At 58.9% G+C, this 24,494-nt stretch overlaps 1 protein-coding gene across 1 annotated transcript in view; it reads right to left on the bottom strand.

Annotated features, from left to right (window-relative positions):
- LOC144250408 (obscurin-like) overlaps window positions 1–24,494 on the bottom strand; it is a 108,470-nt gene that overhangs the window by 3,680 nt on the left and 80,296 nt on the right. Inside the window, 29 exon segments of the mRNA XM_077793216.1 lie at window positions 162–332; window positions 491–613; window positions 1,500–1,667; window positions 1,748–1,858; window positions 2,072–2,146; window positions 2,834–3,490; window positions 5,360–5,437; window positions 5,440–6,485; window positions 8,905–8,947; window positions 12,536–12,647; window positions 13,422–13,551; window positions 13,848–13,950; window positions 14,213–14,466; window positions 17,917–18,161; window positions 18,349–18,507; window positions 18,643–18,807; window positions 18,898–19,014; window positions 19,401–19,557; window positions 20,417–20,590; window positions 20,977–21,056; window positions 21,207–21,407; window positions 21,952–22,053; window positions 22,215–22,282; window positions 22,362–22,580; window positions 22,792–22,861; window positions 22,863–22,891; window positions 23,116–23,148; window positions 23,777–23,974; window positions 24,242–24,360. Of these exon segments, the coding sequence (XP_077649342.1) occupies window positions 162–332; window positions 491–613; window positions 1,500–1,667; window positions 1,748–1,858; window positions 2,072–2,146; window positions 2,834–3,490; window positions 5,360–5,437; window positions 5,440–6,485; window positions 8,905–8,947; window positions 12,536–12,647; window positions 13,422–13,551; window positions 13,848–13,950; window positions 14,213–14,466; window positions 17,917–18,161; window positions 18,349–18,507; window positions 18,643–18,807; window positions 18,898–19,014; window positions 19,401–19,557; window positions 20,417–20,590; window positions 20,977–21,056; window positions 21,207–21,407; window positions 21,952–22,053; window positions 22,215–22,282; window positions 22,362–22,580; window positions 22,792–22,861; window positions 22,863–22,891; window positions 23,116–23,148; window positions 23,777–23,974; window positions 24,242–24,360 (5,207 nt within the window).

Here is a 24,494-nt window from a genome sequence, read left to right as displayed (position 1 = left end):
GAAGGGTGAGGGGCCCCAGAATGTGCAGGCTTTGAATGCTGGCTGAGTGCAGGAGTGGCCACCATAGGGTCCGCAGTGGCCACCACAGGGTCCGCAGGCAGGAGGGTGCCTGTTCTGATCTGCCAGCCACCCCATCCACTGGCTACCCAGGAGTGGCTCACCCAGGTGGCGGGGCCCTCCCAGGAGGACCTGCTCCGAGGGGCTGCTGTAGGGGCCCATTCCTGCCTTGCTGATGCATGCTGTCCGGAAGGTATACAAGCCGCCCCTGGACAGCTTGTTGGTGAGGTAGCAGCAGTCGAAGATGTCAGAGGCCAGGGTGGTCCAGGTACCACCTGGTCACAGATGGAGTAAGAGGCAGTTGGGGAGGAAGGAGGAAAGACCTTCCCCAGGACACAGAGCAGGCTGTGGGCAAGGGCCCTCCATACTGACCCTGGGGGCATGCTGAGCCTCAGGGGCCCCAGGGAGAGAGGGCAAAGGGCCCACACAGTACCTTCTATGCAGCACTGTACGATGTATGTCACAGGGCCATAAGACTCCACGGACTTCCAGACCAGCAGCACCCTGTCTGTGTAAATCTCCCCGATGTCCGGGAGTGGGGAAGACGAGGGGCGCTCTGCAAGAGGCCACCCATGGTCTGGGTCAGCATCTGACCCCCAGGGCTGATTTCTAGCTGGCCCTGCCTCACCCTCCCTTACTTTCGGCAAATGTTAGGCTCCTAAGCCCACCCTCTCCCAGTGCCATTTGTTTGGGGTGGGTGAGGTCCTAGAAAGCAATGGGAGGAGGGGCGTGCCTCCTTCCCTAGTGGGCAGTCAGATGTCTGCCCAGCCATCCCCACCAGGATCCCTCCTGGCCAGCCCTTTGCCAGGGTATGTTCAGGCCTCGGTGGAGTGGCCCAGGCTCTGGTCGGGGGGCCTTGCCCTGGTTTCTAAGCTTGGCTGAACGTCCCAGTACAGGGCCTGAGGTCAGTCTGCAAGTTCCAGACTGGGCCAGCAGCCATCTCAGCTGCCCACACACCCCAGGCACTGCATACTCAGCTCCTGACTCTACTCTGATGAAGACACAAACAGGATGGGGCTCCTCCCTCCTGCACCACTGGAGGGCAGGGTGGCACCCTCCACAGGGAGCTCCGCCTCCTGGCCAGCAGAGGACTTGGGCCAGCTCCTGGCAGCAGGGTGCACAGCAGGCTGGAACACTGCCACACCGCTCTCCTCCTTCTTGGGCACGCTGCTCCCCAACCCCTGCCTTCCAGTCTCCTGCCTCCTGCGAACCCCTGAAGACCCTGGACAGTCCAGAAGGCACCCACAGCAGCCACATGCAATACCCGGCCCATCAGGACTGGACTGCTCGGTAACTCGGACGCACCTGTGGTCACCTCCTGAACCCCAAATCCCACAGCCCCACAGCTGAGGGAGTGGCCCAGTCCAGCTCACGAAACGAGGCTCAGCACTCCCAGCCCAGCCTCCCTGGCCTGGCAGGGACCTCTAGCAGAGCGCACCCACTTGCCTTCCGGAGTACGCCCGTGGTGGTTGCTGTGCCCAGAGGGTTGCTCACACTGCAGGTGTACATGCCCAGGTCCTCAGCAGTCACCACCAGGATGGTCAGCAGCTGGAAGTTCTTCAGGGTGGAAGAGATGAGGAGGTGGCCGTTGCTCTCCAGGAGGGCCCCATCTGTGACAGCCCAGAGCTGGTCTGAGTTTCCCCTAGACAGTGAGGGCCCCTGCTGCCCTGCTTGTATCCCAACCCCTTACCTTTACTCCAAGTGGCCTGGGCAGCTGGCTGGGCTAACACCTGGCAAGCCAGTGTCACTGACTGACCCAGGACCACGGTCTCATCTGAGAGCTCCCTCAGGAACGTTGGTGCTGAGGAGGAGGCAGGAAGAGCCTTCAGAGGGAAGTCCAGGCCAGAAAGTGTGGGCAGGACGCAGCACTGCCTCCTCCTGGAAGCCCTCCAAGATTGCTCAGCCCCCATGCCCAGCTCTGGGCTTAAGCCCCATAGGTGGGTGGGGGCTTGCCCCTCTGGTGTAGGCACCATGGCGGTTGGGAAAGGACCCTGAGACAGTGGGGCCTGCTCACCTTGGTCCCTACCCTTCAGACCTGACAGCTGTAAGGAAGCCAGGCCTGCCTTCTTCCTGGGGGGCTCCTCTAGGCCTGTAGGAGGAGGGGGAGGGTCTCAGTAGGGAGGTCTGTCCTCGGGCAGCACTAGCTTCCTCACACTGCCTGTCCTCCTGGCAGGCCCAGGTCTCAGGGACTGGGGTGGTGAAGATAAGCTGGACCTGCTTCCCACCTCCCTCAGCAGTGGGCTGTTGGGGGCTCTAAGGCCTACAGTGCAGGAGGGGGTTGCTTGGGGCTGGGGTCAGGTTGGGGTCAGGAGGGTGGGGGTCACAGAGGCTGCTCTGGAGTTGGGACTTCCAGGCAGCTCAGGGGTCAGGGAAGCTGGGGTCAGCTGTGCCTAGGGTCGAGTTGCTCTGAGATCAAGAGAGACCTGGAGTCAGGAGGATCTGGGGCCACTGGACTGGGCTCAGAAGGTCTGAGGTCACTGAGGGTGGGGCCATAAGACTCCTGGGTCAGAGGGTCTACAGTGGGGGAGGCCTGGGATTCTGGCTGCCCTCTCCCCAGGTCCCCTCCCTGCAGCTGTCTCCAGGATGGCCTCACATGCCCAGTAAGGCAGGTTCAGGTCAGCAGAGGTGCCCCCAGGACTCAGGTAGAGCCGTGGGTGCAGTTGGGAGGTAGGGGCAACAGCACCAGAGGGGGGGTCCAGCAGGACCCTGAGCACGAAAGGGTGAGTGATCCTAAGGGGCAGGGATGTGCCAGGGGATAGGACGAGGAGGAAGTCACCTTCCGGCCTGCCCTTCAGGATCCGGGAGATGTGAGCCATGGAAGCCTTCACCCTCTGGCGCAGCCCAAGTTCCAGGGGTTCCTCCAGTGGCAGACACTTCCCAGGGAACTGGAATAGGCCATGGGAGGGGGACCACTTGGGCTTTCTGCTGGCCGCAGCCTCCCCCAGCAGTGCCTCCAGGTCCTCCGGCTCCTCTGTGATCTCCAGGCCAGCTCGAAGGCCCAGCGCCCCTGGCCAGGGCCACGCAGCCTCAGGGAACTCTGCCAGCTCCTCCCCAGCCTCAGCCTCAGGAGAGGGCGGCTCTGGCTGCTCCCAGGGCTTGGGGACCCTCCTGAAGATCATGAACTCGAATGGGAGATACTTGATGTCATACAGGTCAGAGAGGTTGAGGTAGGTGGGATCCACCTCTGAAATGTCTAAGGACACAGTGTCGTCAGCCTCTGTATCCCCTGACAGGTCCCGGATCTGCACCAGGGACACCTGCCCATCTTGTTCAGCCTCCTGAAATGCCAGTGGTTCCCTGGGGCCAGGGGTGGGGCTGGCAAAGTCCCCTGCAGAAGGGCCTGGAGCCTCAGGGCCCAGCAGTCTCTGCAGCACAGATGGGACTTCCTGGTCGGCTCCAAGGGAGGACTGGGCGGAGCCGTCCTGGGTAACACCTATGAAGAAGTGGGTCAGCAGCAGATGGTAAGGCCCAGGGTCTGGTGTGGCCTGACCCCAGGTAGGGGCCTCCAGAGACTAGTCCCTGTCAGAGACAGTCCACTTGGCTGACCCCCAGCTGGCCCTTCCCACCTGCTTCACTCACCCACCTGCTCAGGAGGCTGTGAGGAATGGAGGCTTGGCACAGAGAGAGAAGCCCCAGAACCCACACTGCGGACAGCTACTTCCCCCCCTGGAGCTCAGGCCTGTCCTCACCCAGGTGCCCCATGGAGAACTCCTCCTCCTCCTGGGCCAGGGGACCGGGAACCCACCCTTCACCCTTCATGTGCCCCAAATCCCAGCACACACTTCATCCCAAGGCTGGCTGTCCTACAAGGCTGACTCTGAACCCCAGCTCTAAACCTGGGGGCAGCCTGATACCATGTCAAGGTCCAAGGGATCATGGGGCTGGTGTCCGGGTGGCCAGAGCCATTGGCCCCCCTCCTGGGGACAGACCCACTACCCTATCCTTACCCAACTCCATCTGCATAGTAACCGTCCACCCTCCACTTACAGCTAGTCCAGGCCATGCTACCCTTCCCTGGCCCCTTCCCCCTATCCCTGAAGGACTCCCCAGGCCCCTGCCGGGCATGGCCCCTGCCCTTCCCACCTGCCAACCGTCTGCAACCTGAGGATGCTGACCACTCCCATCCCCAGAAGGTCCCTTCCCAGAGCCTTCCTTAGACCTCCTGAGCCCCTGCCCAGGAGGGGCACCCAAAATGGAGAGGCAGCTCCAGGATGCCCTCTGTGAGGTCAGGGAACCCACCCTCCCCTTCCCCATCCAAGAGGTCAGTGGATCCCTGGGAAGCCTCATGGTAGGAGCTCAGCACAGAGTGGTTCCCACCCCTCTGACAGATGCTAGGTTGTCCTGGGTCACCTCAGCTGGGGACAAAGGGGTAAACCTCTAGATGCCGAGAACTTGGGACCACCATATCACACCCCCACATCACATCTGTCCTGACACTAGCCTCAGGTGCCAGGTAGAGGAAAGCCTGCACTGCTCCTGGTGGGCCAGAGTGACAATTATGGGTGATTCTGGTCATATCATGTGTCCACAGGACCAGCCCCACAGCCCCTGTCTGGGAACAAGACAGGCCCATGTGCTGCCACAGCCCGTCTGGGCACACAGGAGCCAATACAGGGCACCCATGTGGCTCCCAGCTTGACCTTGGAGTGAAGGAACAAGGGCAGTTGGTCTAGGCCCAACCAGGGCTATGGGTGGAGGGGATCCCGGGGTACTGAGTGCGAGAGCGAGAGGAGCAGAGAGGAGGCGCAGACTGGTTTATTGCTCTATCAGCCAGAATACAGGTGTACTTCCCAACACAGACCCTGTGTCCACCCTGCAGAGCCGCTGGTGGCCACTAGGCCCTGGGTGTGGCTTTGGGGGTCTGGGTCCCATCCCTAGCCTGGGGACAGGCAAGGCTGTGCCCAGTGGGAGCAGGACACAGGCCCAAGTCCACATCTGTGTCCAGAGCCTGGAGGCTCCTGCAGGTCAAAAGGGACAACCCAGAGCTTGGTCTCTGAGCTGCCCCTGGCCAGGGCTCTCTTGAAGGACTTCAGTGCATCCAGCATTGTAGGCACTGTGGTCCTCTTTGTTGAGGACCAAAGTCCAGTGAGGTAGGAAGGGCGCAGGACAGAGGGCATGGCAGGCTGAACCCCGAGCTCAGAAGAGCAGCGCATTGAGCACAGGCGACTGAGGTGAGCTGGGGTTCCTGAGCAGGTGCTGCTGCCCAGCAGGGTGCACGCCCCATGCTGCAAGGACGGCACAGTAAGAGTGCCCTGGCCTCCCTGTCTTGCCAGGGTATGTGGCCTCAGCCCTGGGAGGGGGCCAGGGGCCTTATCTCCATCTGGGCGAATATGCAGAGTGACAGTCTCTCCCACAGTCCCCAAGCTGACCATCTGGGTGGAAAGCTGTTCTGCCTGCCATCTGTAGAGTGCTGGACCTGAGTGCAGGAGGAGGTCCAAGGAGCACTGTCCACAGGCCCAGCTCGGGCCCCTCGCACATGGAAGGACAGGTACTCGGGGCTGTGGACCTGGGATCCTGTCCTGAAGAAGCCAGGTGGACCCACATGTCTGGGTGGGCGCCCCACGTTGAGCAGGATGGGCTGCCCCACGGTGGGCTCACTGATCTCTCTCTGGAGCACGGAGACCTCATAGGGCATGTCGTCGGAGGTGCTGCTTGCTGGGCCACAGCAGCCAAAGGTCTCCCCTACCTGGGGCACGTAATCTTCCAGGTCAGCCAGGGTCAGCACACGACCATTGTGTGTGAGGATCTTGGGGTCACGGCTGCAAAGGCCATCCGTGTCCTGGGGCTCCTCCACCACGAAAGGGCTCTCCCCATCACTCTCTCCTCCTGCCCACTCCATGCTGCTGTCCCTGAGGGCAGCCCCAGTCTCCTCTGGCTCAGGGCTGACTGCTCCAGAAGCAGCCCAGTCCACACTGCCCCCAGCATCCACATGGAAGACGAGGGGCTCCCCAATGCGGACCACAGCTGGACCCTGGGCATGGGGCTCCTGGTCCAGCTGCTTGTTGTTGGAGTTGTTGGCGTTGGGGTCCCCACCTGGCATCCCACCAGGCAGTGTGAAGAGCAGTGCCCCCATGCCTCTGGGCACCTCCCTGGCTGGAGACACAGCCTGAGGACCCGACTTCTTCACTCAGACTTCAACAGTCTCCTCAACCTCCACCCACTTGGGCTGGGGCCCTGTGCCCCCTGGCAGGGCTCTGGAGGGGGCCTCAGCCTCCGTCACGTACAGTGTGGGCACAGTGGGCTTCTGGCCTGGCTCTGTCTCAGGCCTGTGAGGTTGCCTGGACCCCGGCAGGAACAGCAGGTCAGGGGCCAACAGAACTGGCCTCTGTGGGCTGGTGGAGCGGCGGGAAGGCGAGCGGGAGGGGGACTTGCTGGGGGACCGTCGTGGGCCACGGGGACTCTTCACCACGGTGGTGATGGTCTCCTCTCTGGTAGGGGAGAGGGCCCAAGAAGAGATGGGCATAGAGATCTGCAGCCTCACCCAGCTCCAAGCCATCAACACATGCCAGAGGCCAAGTTAAGGTACAAACAGGTGAGGAGGGTGAGTGTGCAAACTCCTACACATGCTCTTCAGCCCCACCTGCAGAGCCCCTGGCAGGAAGCCAAGGAAACCAAGCACAGTGTTTCACATGGCTAAGCTCAAGTTCTGCTCTGCTCAAGACATGTGGAGGCACCTAGAAGGCCCATGCTACATCACCCAAGCTGAAGCCTCTGGACACCAGGACTGCACTGTCTCCCCGTCCCCCTCTTCAGCAGGCTTTCTGCTCTGTACCTCAGGCAGGGTGCCCAGCCTGCTACCAGGAAGTGCCCGCATGCCGTGAAGTCCTTGGCAAGTGACAGGCTGCTGGCCTGTGGCCTGTGCTCCTTGCCTCTGGATCTAAGGCCAGTGAGGCCCCATCAGGCCAAGGGGAAGACTGGCTGAACACTGAGCTCCACATGGCCATGTCCCCTGCCTGGCTGGCATCTCCCAAGGTGGGAGGGGCAGAGCTCAAGGCCAACAGCTCAGGAGTGCATGCTGGGAGGGCCAGCGACTCTGCAGCCCTGGCCTGTCTCAGCAAGGACCCTCAGTGGTTCTGATCCCCTTTACAGGCATGGACGGGGGAAAGGCTCAAAAATGCCCAGATCCAAGGGTCAGCAATGCACTGGTTAGCCCAGGTCCTCCTCTGCTGCCAGTGATCCTGGCTCTAGCAGGAGCTGAGGTAAAGTGGGCCATGAGCAGGGAGCAGGCTCCAGCTGAGGGAGGCAAGTCCACGGGGCTCAGCTGAAGATCTACCCATGGTCAGGACTTGGTGCTATGACCAAGGCACTGCCTATCTCTATCTCTCTCTCTCTCTCAGCACTTATTTTTATTTCTTGCTCTAACTTCGGGGCTCCAGGAAGAGTTGCTCCCAGGGATGGGCCCAGAGACACATGGGCACCCTCAAGGTGCACAGCAGTGATGAACCCTACATTCCCTATCCCTTGTCCAGGAGGAAGGGAATCTCCTACTCCACTGACTGGTGGGGAGGTTGAGGCTCCTGGTGGCCTATTGAGGGCCAAAGCTGAGGGGGCACAGCCTTCTCTGCAGGACAAAGGTGGATACTTCCCAGAATGTTTCTCATCCCCAGTCCCCCTCAGGTCGCCTCTGAAGCTTCCCAAATGGGATCTGGCTCCATCTCTACAATGCTCCCCCTGTGGAGGGAAGGGAGCAATAACCTGTCTGAGGCCCTAGAACACCTGCTTGTACCCAGGATGGCACTCTACCACCCAACTGTTCCCATCTGTTGGGTGGCACAGTAGGAGAAGCCTACTTCTAGGGAGAAGGGAGGTCAGGGAAGAGCTAACCCAGGGCCTCATCAATTCTGATGACAGAATTCTTCTGTAGCACAGCTACCTTCAGGCCCTTCTGGAGGCTGCTCAGCCCCTGGGGAATGGAGGTTTCTATCCTGGAGCATCCCAGCCTGTAACCTATAAAATCCTCAGCCAGTCCTGCCTACAGCTCCCCACACCTCCACCTGCATACCTCCTCTGCAAGTCTCCAGGACTGTCCAGGTCATAAGCAAGCCTATGTTCTGTGAGTTCACCCAGCTCTGATCCCCCAAGTCAGCTCACCAACATGCCCAGATTTTCTACAGCATGAAGGTACTGAAGGACAAAGAGCCCACGGGCATGGCTCTGGGGAAATGGGCTCTCAGTTGACTTCTGGGAGCCACCCTAAGCCTCCTCACTTCCCTGAACCTTGGTTAGGCTTGGGTTTGGAGACTGCTAAAATTCCTTCATTTAAAAAAATTTTTTTTTAGTTGTAAATGGATCTTTTTATTTTATTTATATATTTATGTGCAGTGGTGCAGTGCTGTAGATCAAAGCCAGGGCCTCACACATGCCAGGCAAGTGCGCTACCACTGAGCCACAATTCTAGCCCCTAAAATTCATTTCTAAAGCTGCACTAGACACTTCAAGTACTCAACAGACACACGTGGCTAGTGGCTGCCACACTGGGCAGTGTAGAGAGAATACTCTCACCACTGCAGCAAGTTCTGTTGGATGATACCGTCCCAGACCTGGGGTACCAAGGGATAAGAGTCTGTCTCTAGTCTTCTGAGGGAAGTGGCTCAGTCCCAGCCCCACCCTAGTGGTGCGACTCTCGTGAGCCATTGTGTTGTGTGCAGAGCAAGAGAGCCGTGACGTGTGGAGAGACCTGAGGCCACGGCTGTGGTGAGAAATCTGCAAGGCACTGGTGGCCAGAAGTGAGCCAGGCTGTTAGTGCAGTCACTGCAAGTGGCCAGGACACACAGCAAGGTCCAGGAAGGTTAGTGGCATGCAGGGCACTGCAGTCCGAGGACATGTTAGGAACACGCCTGCACTTACATGATGACGGTTTTCTTGGGGACTTTAGTCACCTGCTCAGTGACTACAAAGAAAACAGTCAGAATAGCAAGGGTTACAGAGAAGCCAGTGCCTGGGGCTGACTCCCTGATGGCACTGCAGTGCAGCCACCTGCTGGGCTTGGGAGCACTGGCCATGTGTTCCTGGGCAGCCTGTCTCAGCTAGGAGGTCCAGCTTCCTCAGCTACAGACGGGTGAGAGCATCTGCCCCAAGGGGCTGGGGTGTGACAGCAGGCACCCCAAGGATAGCAAACTCTCCCTCCTGGCATCTGTTGCCTACTCAAAAGGGCCCAGGCTTTTCCTCATGCTGACATAAGCCTGTGAATTCCTCGAACATGTAGCCCAACATAGCCCTGAGGCCTAGGGAAAGGGAAGAGAAGCCTGTGGCCATGCAGTGGGCCACCAGCCACAATGGGGCCAGGATGGTTGATGCCTTTGCCACAAAACAAGTTCAAGTCCAAAAGGTGTCTCCAGGGGAGAGGGACACAAGAGTCCTGAATGTGGACATCTGAACCCCATGCATGTGGTGAGTGTCTCCAGGGGAGGGGGCACCAGAGTGCTGCACGTGGCACATCTGAGCCCCATGCATGTGGTGGGTGCCTGAGGTCTGAGTGTGAAGGGCAGCTGTCCCAACTGCGTGGCCTTTCCTGGTTTTCCCAGCTGTTGCCCTTACCAAAGCCAGCCCATGGGGCCTATGTTTCCATCTTGCTGCTGGGGACTGGAGTTCCAGAGAGGATGAAACTCATCTGGAACCAGGCAGCACTTACTCCCAACCACCTTGAGGCCTCTTCCCTTGACCTCCGGGCAGGCCTGGGCTTGACTACTGCAGGCTATCTCCAGGCTCAGCAGCCCGCTCACTGCTCAATGGGAAGGTGGAGGAGGTGGCCAGCAAAGCCAAGTGGCCTGTACTGGGACATGGTCCCACATCTCCTGGACCAGGGGACTTTCTGCTTCACTGCACTGCAACACTGAGACAGGCTTTCCCTAGGCAACTTATGGCATTTCAAGCTTGTCTCAGATGATGGACACAAGAATTAGACACTGTGTGTGTGTGCATTGGAGGTCACACTGGCTACATTTGTGTGCCTGCACATGGATGTACCTTGCATACAAATGTGCACACAGGTGTACTTGTCTGCACACATATGCATGCTCAGACACGCTGCACACACATTCACACACACAAGTGTGTATCTATGTATGTGCACATCAGCACATGTACATGTGTTTGCTCAGGCATGTGTGTTTATATGTGTGCATTGCTTGCACAGGCTGTGCTCAGGCATGTGTGTGTTTATAAGTGTGCATTGCTTGCACAGGCTGTGTTCAGGAGTGTGTGTGCGTTTATATGTGTGCATTGTTTGCACAGGCTGTGCTCAGCCTTGTGTGTGTTTATATGTGTGCATTTCTTGCACAGGCTGTGCTCAGGCAAGTGTGTTTATATGTGTGCATTGTTTGCACAGGCTGTGCTCAGGCAGTGTGTGCTTATATATGTGCATTGATTGCACAGGCTGTGCTGAGGCATGTGTGCGTTTATATGTTTAAATTGTTTGCACAGGCTTTTCTACAGGGAAGTGGCTGATGGCGGGAATAGGAATCCAGTCAGGAAGCTGTATGTATTTAGACTAAGTTGGGCACAAAGAGGGACAACCTGTGTGTCATCTGCAGGCAAGCTCCTGTGCACAGAAGGACAGGAAAGCCCAGGGCCTCCACCTGGGTCCTCCCTGGCAGGGACCCAGCTTACTGCTCCATCTTGCTGCTCCAGGACACCTTGGGTTGCTAAGCTGGCACTTTATTCATGGTCCCCAACTGCCCTAGACCAGCTGTAGGCCCCAGTGAGTCTGCCGTTACAGGAGGGCTGCAGCCGTGCAAAGCAGCATCCTGGCCTGGTGCAGACACTCAAGCCAGGTCAGTGCCACTGACAGGAGACAGCCAGGGCCCCTCTGGCTGAGGAGCCACCGGTTCAGACAAAGCAGCAGGACAGGATTAGGAAGCAGGAGGCACAGGGCTCTGATTGCATGGCCTTCGAGAACCAGTGCTCAGTGATGTGCCTGGCCCCAGTGGGCTCTGGAGGCCTGCTCTTCACGCTGACACCCGCCTTCTTCCAGAAAGGGACCCATCGTGACCAACAAGAGAACAGCTGCAGAGGACACTCCTGCCCCAGTGAGAAGGGCACGTCCCCAACCATGAGACACGCAATGCAGAGGAAGTGGACGAGCCGGTGGCGGCAAAAGCATATATGCATGGTGATGCTGTCCCCGGGTTGTGGGACAGTATTATGTCACGGGTCCCCAGGAACACAGGTCCAATATGGCAGGTGAGGGTCACAAGCCCTCACACAGGGACTTGCCCTTGGAGAAAGAGTCCATGAGGGCCACGGGGGCTTCGAAGTTCCTAGGGTTGGGATCTAGGGCGTTGGCTGGCCCGGTCCTCTGAAGGTCCAGAGGGACAGAGACCCTGTGTGTTGGTCCCTGGGATGGACAGACTGCAGTGGGAACACTCCACAGGAGCCTGTGCTCAGGAATTGGACGACACATTTTCCAACCACCCTCTTGTGGAAGCTGTGGCTCCACCAACATGGGTCCAGCCTCTGCTCGATGGCTCTAGGGACAAGGACTCCCCACCTGCCAAGGCAGCCCTTCCAGGGGGGCAACTCCACCTGGGAGCCAAGACATATAACAGTGGCCCTCCTCCCATCCTGGTGGCCTGGGCACTGGCTCACCCAGATGGGGCCTTGTAGGAGTGACTTGTTATGACCCTGGGAGTGACCTAGGCCAGGGCAGGGACACTAAAACACAAATGCTCTGGCCTCTCCAAGGCCAATTCAGCCTGGTGGGAAAGGGCCAGACCAATATCTGACTCTCCACTCATCAGTTTAGCCCTCAGTGGAAATGCCCTTCCTCAGATGTCCTACTGTCCTGCCTCTGCCCACAGTGTAGACACCACTTCCCCAGACATTCTACTGTCCTGCCTCTGCCCTCAGTGGAGATGCCTTCCCCAGATGTCCTACTGTCCTGCCTCTGCCCTCAGTGTAGATGCCCCTTCCCCAGACGTCCCACTGTCCTGCCTCTGCCCTCAGTGTAGACGCCCCTTCCCCAGACATCCTACGGTCCTGCCCTCTGCCCTTGGTGTAGATGCTCTTCCCCAGATGTCCTACTGTCCTGCCTCTGCCCTCAGGGGGAAACCCCCTTCTCTAGAAGTGCAGCCCATCCCAGCTGCTGCCTGCAGGAGGCCTGTGTGACCACTGCCAGGCAGGCTGCCCTGGGTCAGAGGTGACTCCATGGGTTGTCCTGCAGGCCAGGGGCAGGGCTCACGCTTCCCCACCACAGAGCAGCCTCTCCAGCGTTCATTCTGGGTTCCTGGCCACCTCCACCTGCCCCACAGGTGCTGAGACCAGGTGGCCTGCAGCCTCTGGGCTCCACCCCACAGCCTTCTCTTCTAGCCAGGTCATCTGCCTAAGATGCCTGCCCAGCCACCCCTGCAGGAAGTGCACCCGCTCTGAGACATGGTGGGTCTGCTGCCTCCCAGTCCTGGATGGCTGTGCAGCTGTGACACAAGGCTCAAGCCTGAGGACCCACCTAGGCAGCATGGGCAACAGGCTCGGTGGCACCTACCTTCTATGGCAGCCACAGTCTGCTCCCTGTGGTGCTGCTCCCGGGCCGGCAGCACAGCGCTCTGCATGTACAGCTCCCCACCACCACAAGTGGAGCCAAGCCGGTTCACCAGCTGCAGGATGGACAGAAACCACTCAGGACCCCTATCCTCAAGGGACCTAGCTGTCTCTCGTCCACTCTGGTGGTCTTTAGTTTGAGGTCCCCACTGAGACTGTGTCCCCCAAAGGGGACAGGGCTCCCAGCCAGGGCCTTGCCCAGGCATCTTGCGCTGTGCAGATGGCTGCTGGCTGTGTGTGGCTCTGAGCCCCTGAAGTGCAGAGCTGGCTGGGTCTCCCTGCCTCCTGGAACTTGCATGTGGGGCCCACATGCAGGAGGCTGGCCTCTAGACAAGAGCCAGAGACTGGAGCCTGGGGCTCTCGGGGGCCCTGCAGCAGGCACACACCTGCTCAATGTCACTGTGTGCCAGGACAGGCCCTGAAGACCAGAGGCTCAGACTGGGCCTTGCTTTCAGGAGCCCCAGCCTTGGGCTTCTGGACAATGAACAGGGACAGGGCAGCTCTTCCCTCTGTAGGGTCCCATGTATATGACACCAGGCAAAGGTGGAAACTAACACTACTTTTTACATAAATGGATGAAAGTTGAGGTCAGCACTGGGTTCCCTAGAAAGGCAAAAACCAAAGGGCTTCTTTGAGAGGGTGGGAACAATGGCAGGTGGCAGGGCTCAGCCTCGTGTGGAAGAGGAGCAAGGCCAGACATGGTGTGGTGGGTTGGGGATGATGGGTGACAGTGGCCTGGTGTCTCCGGGCCTGTGCCAAGGGCCCAGGCCCTTCCCTTGTCAAGCCCCAGTGGACAGCTGGCCATGAGGCTCTTTGCCCACCCATCTTACCTCGCATTCATAGTGTCCCAGGTCATCCTTGCCAGCTGCTCTGACCACAAGCACCAGCAGGCCGCTGCGGGGCTCAGTCAGCATCTGGTACTTGTTGCCCGCGGTCAGCAGGGCCCCATCTTTGTACCACCTAGAACCCATCCCAAGAGTCCATGAGGCAGGGTGTGACATTCCCTGTGCTGCAGAGCCGCTGCCCTGGCCCAGATGCTACAGTCCTCGGTGAACCCACCCTCTGGATGCCCACATCCAGCTTGGCCATGCTATCTTATGGCAGAGGCCCCATGCCCAGTGGGTCTCAGCCCCACAATGACCTCTCTTCAGTGATTAGACAGTTACTGTGCCCAGCCCCGTACAGCTGCACAACCCTTGTGTTGCAGACAGGAGCCTGAAGCCCCTTCCCTGGTGCCCCACCATGTGCTGGCCCACCTGATCTGAGGGTGTGGGGCGCCTTCGATGGTGCAGGTGAGCTGGGCATCCTCTCCCTCCACAAAGGGCGAGGCCCGGACCTTGTTCACCATCCGTGGCAGGACTGCAGGGTGGAGAGAGACAAAGAGCCACTCTGATGGAGCTGGGGGTGTCCGAGCCCCCACATTCTTCCTGAGCCCTAAGTGAGCCCATGACCACATAGGGCTTCCACCCTCACATGCCTGCCTGCCTGCCCTTCCCTCCCACCCATACCCAGTCCCTCATTACAGTGAGCAGAGGGATGGAGGGCCCTTCCACCCATCCACCAGAGCCACATGGTGGGCTTGGTCAGGGTGTCTCCCTGCCCCACGGGCCTCCAGGCTCACCTTGCACCAGGATCTTTCCCAGGGTGCTGGCACTGCCAGCGGCGCTGGTCGCAAAGCACATGTACTGGCCAGAGTCGATCCCAGTCAGGTTGTCCAGGATGAGGGTGCAGGAACCATCTGGGTCTTCGATGAGGATGTGGTGAGGGTCCACTTCCACTGGCTTCCCATCTAGAAAGGAGGAGTGAGGGCTGTTGTCGGGCAGGGACCTTGTAAGCCTGCCCCGGTGGATGAGAGGCTGGGGCTGGCCTGCACTTCTCTGGGTCTGTCTCTGTTTCTCTCTCTCTCTCTCTACCCTCTCTCCACAGAGGGTGTGGCTCAGACCTCTGTCTCTGTGTCTCTATGTCCACCTTGGACATTAGCTAGAGGCAGGGCCAGGTGAAGAGACCTGAACCTGACAGAAGACATCCACATGGACAGCTAAGTCCATGGTCACCCCAACGCCCCAGTGTGACTCCCTGCGGACCTCCCATGTGCTGATCATGCCCAGCTCCCTGGCTATGGGCCCATCCTCACTCAATCCCACCAAGCCTACAGCTACATAATCCACTGCCTAACACCCCTTCCCTCCCACCCATACCTGGTCCCTCATCACAGCATGCAGAGGGATGGAGGGCCCTTCTACCCATCCAATCTGCAGGGGGCTTCGAGAAGGAACTCAGATTTCCATGGCTGTGCTGGACACAGGCACCAGGCCACCCAGTTGTGGACAGGGACCTCTGGGTGCCATGGCGATAATGTCTGCATCTGAACTCTGGCCTGAAACTGCGTGTGACTCTGAGTTCACACATGGTGGACCCTTAGCACCAGCCTTCTGCTCAGGGGGAGCCAGGCAACCTGCTGGTCTTCCTGAGGCCACTAGTGTAATGTGCCCTTGTTGACCCAGGGGCTGCTGCAGGCCATTTGGTTTGATAGTTAACCAGCTAAGCTGGGACAGCTCCACACAAAGACCTGGCAGTAAAGCGTGGATGCCACACCCCAACTTCCCAGCCTTTGCGTGGCTGGCAGAGGAAGTGCCAGGCCTTGCTATAGCACAGAGGCAGCCAAGGTAATGAGAAGATGAATCGCAACTTGATGTCCTTGTATGGCCAGCAGAAATGGCCAAAGGGAGCTGGCTGCTAGAGTGATCACCACCAGCTCTATCCACTTGCTGCCCCCATGGCCCCAGGTGGTAGGCACATACATAGGTCGTGCAAGCCCAGCAGCTCCGGATGCGGTGGCTCCGAATGGGGTGCCCTGGGAGCACTCCCCTCCTGAGAAATAGAGCCCAGCAGAAGTGAATTCAGTCACTGAGGGCACTGACTGGAAGGGATGGGTGCAGGTCTCCAGAGGTCAGCAAGCTGCTATAAAAGCAAGCCTGGTCCTGAGCCCCTCTCTTCCTGTCACTGCAACTGCTCCTTCCCCCTGGCAAGACTCCCAAGAAGTCATGAGGCCACCAAGGGGAACCCCACCAGATGGCACCATGCCCTTTGGACTTTCAATCTGAAAACAATCTCTTCACTTTATAAGTAACCCAGACTCAGGTGTCTTGTTGGCACATCAGGAAATGGACCAAGACATGTCGCACGTTCCTGAGACAGACCGTTTCGCGGCTAGAGCCCTTGATGAGTGAAGCGTCCCCTGGGTCTGGGACTTATCCCCTGCCAGACATGGCTGTCAGATACCACTTTTGAAAATCAGCTCTCAGCATGCAGTGGGGCTTTGGAGGAAACCAGATGCCCAACCCAGTGAGGCCTTGTGATCTTCCACTCAGGGATAGGCCAATTGGACTCCCTGAGGAACAAGAGATAAGGGCTGCCCAGCCGCATCCATCAAAAGGAAGAGAGCTTCCTGAATGAGTGGATGTCCCCCAAGGGCAGGGTGGGCTCTGCTCTCCACTCCACTCCCTGATGCAAGGCAGCTGACTCCATGAGAATCTGGATCCAAGGGTCTCCACTCATGGGCTTGGGTTCGCATGGTCTAGCTAAACTGAAGCCCACTGACACGGCAGCTCGCTAGCCTCATCACCCAGGAAAGGGAAGCTGGACTCATTCATTGTTTTGGGGTCTGGCCAGAGTTCTGGGCACTCCTGGGCCCTCTCTGCCTGGCCGCCCTTCCTCGCTAGCTTCCTGGGGTCCCTCCCATCTCTCTGGCTTGCCGCCCCTTCACTTATGTTCCCCACCTCTCTGACTCTGTGAATCCCAGATCCCAAGCCTTGAAGCCTGAACCTCATCTCTTCACGCTCATTCCACAAACTGACCACACTCTGTCTGTCTGTCTGTCTGTCTGTCTCTCTCTCTCTCTCTCTCTCTCTCTCTCTCTCTCTCGCACCAGGGATTGAACCCAAGGGCCTGAATCACACCCCCAGCCCTTTCTACATTTTATTTAGAGACAGGGTCTTACTAAGTTGCTTAGGGCCTTGCTAGGTTTTTGAGGCTGCTTTGAACTTGCATCCTCCTGTCTCAGTCTCCTAAGCTGCGGGGATTGTTTTGAAGGCTGTGCACTAGACCTGACCCATAGTTTCAGACACACTGTATGCCAAGGACCTGCCTGCCTGCCATCTCTCACCTCCAGCCAGACATCTCTCCCAAGCTCTAGATTTATTCTCAAGCTATCCCCTCCATAACCACCTGGAGCCCAATGGGCACCTGGATTCTTCAAAACCTCACAAATCTGGGTTTCTTTCCTCCCTGCCCAGCTCAGAATGTACCAGCCTGCCTCCCTGTGGGTCTGCCCCACCTCTGTGAATAGGACCAGTGGCCTCTGCTGTCCACAACCCCTGTGCTGCTCCCTGGATGCCATCTCTCTTCCACACACCCCATGCAACCCATCAGCAAATCTGGCTGGCTCTGCCTTAAAAATGCATCCAGGATGCAACCATGGCCACCATCAACATGATGTCATGTCCCTAAGCAGGCCCTTGGCACTACAGCCAAGGTGACAGATGACAGATCTGAACCATGCCCCCTGCTGCTCACAAGACCATGGGGTTTCCATGTAGTCAACGCTCCATGCTGCCCAAAGGAATCATGTTGATCCCTGGCACCAGCAAGGTGCCTCAGGACCCGAGAACAGTCTGCCAGGGAAGAGCCTCGGATTTTCTGGAACCTTGGGCCACAACAGATGGGCTAGCCTAGGGGTTTGTGGCTCAGGGCCAGACTGGACACTATTTTACAATGGCATTCATGGAGGAGGCTCTGGCCCATGCTAGCCTCTACCAACTAGGAGATTCCTGGTGGGTGACCTGGGCCACGCTGGCATCTATGCCAATGAGGAGAATCTTAGTAGGTGACCTGGGCCACACCAGCATCTATGCCAACAATGAGATTCCTGGGGGGATTCTCAGGCCATTCTGTGTCTATGCCATTGAGGAGATTTCTAGTAGGTGACCCAGGCCATGCCAGTGTCTATGCCAATGACGAGATTCCTAGTAGGTGACTCAGGCCATGCTGTGTCTACACCAATGAACAGATTCCTGGAGGATGCTCCAGGCCATGAAGGCTTCTATGCCAATGATGAGATTCCTGGTGGGTGACCCGGGCCATGCTGCTGTCTACACCCATGACGAGATTCCTGGTGGGTGACTAGGGCAATGCTGGCACCTCTACCAATAATGAGATTCCTGATGGATGCTCTAGGCCAAGCCAGCATCTACGCCAACAAGATTCCTAGTAGGTGACCCAGGCCATGCTGGCATCTACGCTAATGACAAAATTCCTGTGGGTGACCTGGGCCATGCTGGGCATCTAAGTGATGTTCAGGTCCCCACCCCAGCACAGCACCAGGGACACTCACGCCACACAGGCAGGGCCAGGCGCTGCTGGATGCCGCTGATCTCCTTCACCCAGGAGTGCTTGATGATGACTGTGCGCGCCTGCAGCAGGTACTTGCGCACAGGGTCCTCCCGCTCATGCCACACCTCGAAGGCACGGTCGTCCCCTTCCACCTGGTCGTTCAGGTCGATGCTGCTTAGCTGTTGAGGGGTGCAACATTAGTGGGAGGACAGAGCTAAGCATCCCCAGACAGACAGGGTCCAGTAGGGCTATGCCCAGGTCACCCCAGAACAATGGCAAGTTCTGCTCCAGTGGCCACCCTGGAGCCCAGGAACAGGGAAACCTCCACTGGCCTGCATGACACCCCCAGCCCCTGGCACCACAGACCTTCATCATATTCCGGAACACATAGCTGAAGGTGTCGGTGCGCGAGTCTCGTCGGGGCTTGCAGATCACCAGGTGGTTTCGAAACAGGAAGACATGGCGATTGTGGCCCTTCCAAGGCATGCGGGCCCCTGGTGCGCCCTCCCACACAATGAAGTGGCCCTGGGGTGTGAGTAGATGTGGTTAGACTGTGGTTGCCTGGCCCCATCCCTGGGCGCAGACCCCAGGGTCATCTATGAGCCCAGCACCCACAAAAGCCACACCCCACCACATGGCAGCAGACACAAGTCCCCCCACCTGGCGGATGGGCTCCCCCAGGGCCTCCAGGGTGCCGGGGTAGTTCTCCATGAGGGACACGTGCAGCTTGTTCTCAGCACGCTGGGGCAGCGCTGACACGACTGCATAGGCCTGCTCCAGAAGGGTGCAGTTCTGCCGGTTCCGGGCCTTGTTGCGGATCAGCTCCTGAGACGGACCAAGGGTCAGGACCCAGACTGCTTCAGCCCCAAGGCCTGGCCTGGACATTCAGGGCTGGGGCAGGACATGGCTTCCCACCTTGAGCAGAGCCTGGTACTTCTGCACCCGCTCCACCGGCTGCTCCAGGTAGTGCTGCAGTGGGGGTGGGGGTGGCTGCGGGGGGTCCCCAGCGGACAGCATCTCCTCAGCGCATTTCTGTAGGTACCACAGGGCGGGTTTCGGGCAAGAAAGCACAGCCCCAGTTAGGGCCTCCTGACAGTAGAGGACATCCCAGGGGCACTCTCACACCTGGCCCTGAACCTAGACAATGGCTGTGTTACCATCTAGCTGGAGGCATGCACAGAACTTGGGCAGTGAAGTGGCCAGCCCAGGAGCACAGAGCTACAAGGCTCAAGGGGCCCTGGGGACTGTGCGGGAAGAGATCAGGGAATATGAACTAAGGCCATGAACACAGACAAGGGCTAAGCCTCAGGGGACTTTCAGGTCAGTGAGTTTTCTGATGGGAGTCAAGGCCAGCACTAGGCCTGGGAGCAGCCAGGGAGGGGCCCGGTGGCCAACGCCATGGAGCCAGGCACGGGCACCTTGTAGAACTCCTGGACGGGCGTGCTGACAACCACGGACTCTGCCTGCACACGGCCCACCAGGAACTCCAGGTACTTCTCAAAGGCTTCCTGGTTCTTGATGAAGCACATGGCCACATCGTCATCTGTGTCACAGCGCTGCAGGTCCTGCAAGAAGCTGCCACAGAGAGGGACAGGGTCAGGGACAGGGTCAGGCACAGCTCACAGCCCAGTCCTGGGCCCTCTCCTTGAGAGGCTATGGTTCTTGCCCAGGAGTGGGTTCTGGGCATGTGAGATTGAGTATATACTAAGCTGGGTGTGCAGACACGTGGGCATGTACAGAAGTGCATGGGTATGTACACTTGCCCACGAGTGTGCAGATGTGTAGTATGTGAGCATGTATATGTGGGTACATGCATGTACAAGTGCATGTGTGTGGGTGCATGTGTGCATGCATGTGACTGTGCATGTATACACAAGTGTGCAGATGTGACCATGCATGTGTGGCATGTGTGTATAATATGTGTGCATGTGTTTGCCTGAATGTGTCTGTGGATGTGCACATGGCACACACATGCACTCAAATGCTTGTGTGAGTGTGCAAGAGTGCACATGCATGGAGATCAGCATGCTTGTGAGTGCACATATCTATGTGTATCCATCATGTATGCACATTTTTGTACAGGATTCACATATGTATGTGTGCACACATGTACACTATGTGCACACGCATATCAAGCACATGTGCATGCACATTTGAGGCTGGGTGCGTGAGCATATGTGGTGTGCACATGGGACTTCCCGTGTGCCCATGTACATTCATGTGCATGCACATGGGCCTGTGTGAGTGCTCATGGGTGGCAGGTATTCTGCAGCCTTCAACCCATATGGTGAGCGTCTGTCACTGGGGCATCACACAAGTGGGATGTGCCAATGGGTAAATCAAGTTCCTACCCTAGCTGCTGAGTGTCACCCTCCATGAGGCCTGACCCACAGCTGTGCGTGCACCTCACATGCATGTGTGTGGCCTTGCCTACCTGCTGTGGAAGCGACTGATGTCCTGCACATTGCGAAAAATGACTGCCTTCTGGCTGGCCACGGCTGCTGGTGCTCGGGGAGCACGGTCCAGTTGCTGTATGTAGTGGCTTTGGAGGAACTGAAGCTCACCCACGAAGGTCTGCTCTGAGCTCAGCAGCTCCTGGATGACAGAGCTGGCGGAAGAGTGGCATCAGGGGGTGCCCAGCAGCTGCCCTGCTCCCACTGTCCCTAGTCTCCACATGGGGACTAGGTACACATGGAGAGCTTGCTCCCTTGCACTGCAGTTAAACGGGATTCCTGTGAACAGGAGCCTGTCACCCAGCTTCAGAAAGTGGGTATGTGGTGGAGCAAGGGCACCACCTCTTCCCTAGGAAGCCCTCCAGCACGAGGCTCTGGGAGGGCACAGCTGCAGAAACCAGGGGCAGGACCGTGACCTAAGGAGGCTCACACAGCTTCAGCAAGCACAGGTCCCCCATGAAGAAGCAGGGCAGAACGCCAGCTGGCCCTTGTGGCCCAGCAGCCAGCTGTGGCTGCACCCTCAACCCTCCCCAACACATACTTCAGCCTGGTCTTGTACTCATCCTCGGACACGGCCTCGGGAAATTCGGGGGCCTCACTGGGCCCCCACTCAGGAGACAGCTGTTGAGAAACAGGAGTTTGTCCCAGTGCACCAGTTTATTCCACCTCCTCTGTGGCCACCGGGCTCCTGTCCCTTACTTCCAGGGTTCTCTGGTGAAGGGCCAGGATCCCAGAGCCTTGGCACCCTCCCTCAGCTCCGGACTACCATACCTTGAGCCTCTTGTCCAGGTAGGCTGGTGACACCCAGCCTTGCCTGGAGGGGCTGGACTTGGTGGGCTTGGTGCGCACAAGCCAGCACAGCGGGTGGGCTGAGTCCAAGACCTCCACATACTGGCCTTCCCGCAGTGTGATGGCATCCTGCTCGGCCCCCAGGGGTAGGTAGTCGGCCATGGCCAAGTAGATGTCAAAGATCTGATAAAGAGAAATGGGCCTAAGTCCTGGGGCCAGAGGGGTGAGGCCTGCCAAGGCCACCCATGGCCTCCCACCTCTGAGGAGGGAGAGGTTCTCCCAACCCCCTAAAACCCCCAAGAGCACAGAGGGGAGGGTGCTGAGTCCAGGGGCCGAGGAGGTACCCAGTCCAGGGCCACAGGGCAGGAGCCCCCAGGGTCACTCTGCACAGATGGCAGTGAGAGGGCTGGCTCCTGCCCACGTGGATGGGCGCCTAGACTGGTTGCTCACAGCACCTTGCTGCCCACTGCCCCCTGCAACCCAAGAGGTGGTGGGCTCTGGAGGCAAAGGTGCACTCTCCACAGATGGCAGTGAGAGTGACATCAGAGGTAGTGCTCTGCAGGAACCCACGTGCAGAAACCCTGCCCTCTGCTCCAACCTCTGGTGTCCCTTGGTGTCTCTGGGGGTGATGCCCCTCCCTTGGTAGCACCAGGCCCTTGCAGCCCCCCATCGTCTCTTCATCAGGTCAGGCCCCAAGCCCTGTTCCCAAGGGTCCCAGCCCACCCACCTCACCTTGGGAGTCCCCATCCTCTGACTCCAAGGATGACTCCTGGACGCTGGAGGAGGGCCACGACCGGCCATGCCGGGGGGAGGCGGACGGAGTCTTGGACTAAGAAGCCCTGGCAAGGGTCTGTGCCTAAGCCCACCTCCCTGTCCACTCTCAGCACTTGGTCACCCATGGGGTTGGGGGACAGGCCTGCCCTCCAAGCACCATCCCTCAGAGGGGCTGAACAGAGGGCTCTGGGCAGGGCCTGCAGGCCATCTGTGCACCATGCAGGCAGGGCTGAGATTCCAGGCCAAACTGGCCTGCACCACTGGGCCCAGACTGCTCTTGGGCTCTGCAGGAGAAGGATCACAGGTGGGTGAAGGCCATACATCCCAAGCTGGTCCCTCACCACACCCAGGCTCCCTACTCACGGCCTGAGACATGCAGGCTGGCAGAGCAGAGGGCCTGGCCAGCGGCGTTGGTGGCAATGCACGTGTAGGTGCCCTGGTGTTGCCAGCCCACATCTAGCAGGACCAGGCTGTGCTGCTGAGCAGAGCTGGCCATAGTGTAGCCTGGGGTGTTGGGGCCAATCCACAGCATGCCTCTCTCGGCCTCCTCCTTGAGCCAGTGTATGGTGGGGGCCGGGCATCCTGTGGGCAGGAGAGGGCTCAGTGGGTACACAGCCCCACTGGCTATGGGCCTCCAGAAGAAGGTGCTTGGCAAGAGTGATATGAGGGGTGGAGCAGGAGGCCACGCAGGGTGGCATGGGTGGCCTGTGGGAGGGTGGCATGGGCGACCCATGGGAGGGTGGCATAGGGGTCCTGGGGGGGTGCTCTTTCTCCGGGGAGTGAGGATGCCCACCTTCTACCTTCACCAAGAATGTGATGCTGGAGCCCCTCTTCACTTTCTTGGGGGTGAACCTCTCCAGGATTGCGGGGTGGCACCAATTGCTCACACACATCTGGGAGAGCAAGGACAGCCATGGGGACACCCAGCACCCTTCCTTCAGCTCCCATGTCCTGACGTCCTTGTTCTGGGAACCCCAGGTAGTTCTCTGCGGCCTGTGCCTGTGGCCCCACAGATCCCTCTTCCTGCACCTCCACCACTACCAGGCCCAAGGCTGGTCCACTCTGGCCTCACGCCCACAATCCACCCAGCCTCTGTCTGCCCACAGGGCCATCTCACCTGATGCTGACTTCTCTTCTGGTTCATCAGGACCTGAAAAGTGCAGAGGGAGTCAGATGTGCAGCATGCACAGATTCCCTTGCTTCCCTACACGTGGGAAGGTCCTGGTCCTACTGCCCAGTGGGGGGACCTGGGCATGGCCCCACCCATGGTCAAAGGTCCATTACCCTGCCTGAAACCTTGGCCCGGAGGCCAAAGAACTCACACTCCAGTGTACATCCGTGTGACATCCCCACCCTCCCTGTGCCCACTGGGAGTCTGGGGCCCCGCCTGGAACCACATGGGCACTGGGAGATGGCAGCTGGGGCTGCACCCTGAGAGGCAGGAGGAGGACCCAGCAACAATCTCTCTGCAGGACCAGTATGGGTCAAACTGGGAGTCAGCTCTCAGTGCTCAGAACGTTTGGGAAAATAAGGACACAGGAGTTTTCTTGTCAGAGCTGCCACTGGGGCTTTGTGCGGGTCTGCTGGGTCCAGTGTTCATCCGCTTCCCCCAAGAGCCTGCTCATCACTCAGGGCGTCCAAGCCCCACTGGGCACCCGCTCCTGTGGGGCAATTTTGCCATCTGTGCCACTGTGCATAGGGGCTATGGGCTGGGCCCCGGCCTGATGGGGCCTGGCATGCAGTACATGTGGCACTGCTCACTCCTTCAGGGCACACACCTCGGACCAGCAGCCGGGCAGATGAGTAGGCAGCACCAACAGCATTGCTGATATAGGCCGCATACTGGCCAGCGTCCTCCCGGGTGACAGAGACGATCTCCAGGGTGTGCAGTGTCTTCTTGTCAGCCATGCGAATGTGGGCAGATGTAGACAGGGGCTGGCCATCTTTGAAACAGTACAATCTGGGGACTGGGTAGCCTACCCCATGGAGGAGAGTGGTCAGCACAGGACCATTCTCAATGGGCACTACACTCTTTCGATGGGAGACAAACAAAGGCCCAGAAAAGAGGTTGCTCAGAGGCCAGCGAGCCTCTGGTGTGGGGGTGGGGTGGCAGCCTCCTGTTGCCCAGCAGCAGGCACACATGACCTCCTGACCTCCACTGGTCAGGCCCTTCCCATGTGAGACCAACGGGAGACAGCTCCTGGCCTCCCTCCAGCTACGGTGCCCACTCCCCAGCACCTCACCTTTCACCTTGAGCTGAAATTTGGCCAGGCGTGTAACAGGGGCCACCTGGAGGTCCCTCAGCTCCTCCACCACCTGGGGCAGCTGCCCCTCATCTAATTCGGTTCCCTCTTGCTCCCGGCTGGCAAAAAAGACAAATAAGGGGGTAGCCATAAAGTGGAGCAGGCTGAGGGTCCAGGCGGGAGGGCCCACAGGGTGAAGGTCAGAGGCGGATGGGTTTGAGGTTCCCTGTCTGCTGAGTGGAGGGGCAGAGGG

This window comes from Urocitellus parryii, chromosome 1, assembly GCF_045843805.1.
Source record: "Urocitellus parryii isolate mUroPar1 chromosome 1, mUroPar1.hap1, whole genome shotgun sequence".
Taxonomy (NCBI): Eukaryota; Metazoa; Chordata; class Mammalia; order Rodentia; family Sciuridae; genus Urocitellus; species Urocitellus parryii.
Note: the sequence above shows the minus strand (reverse complement) of the source record. Positions and strands in the feature narration are given on the sequence as shown.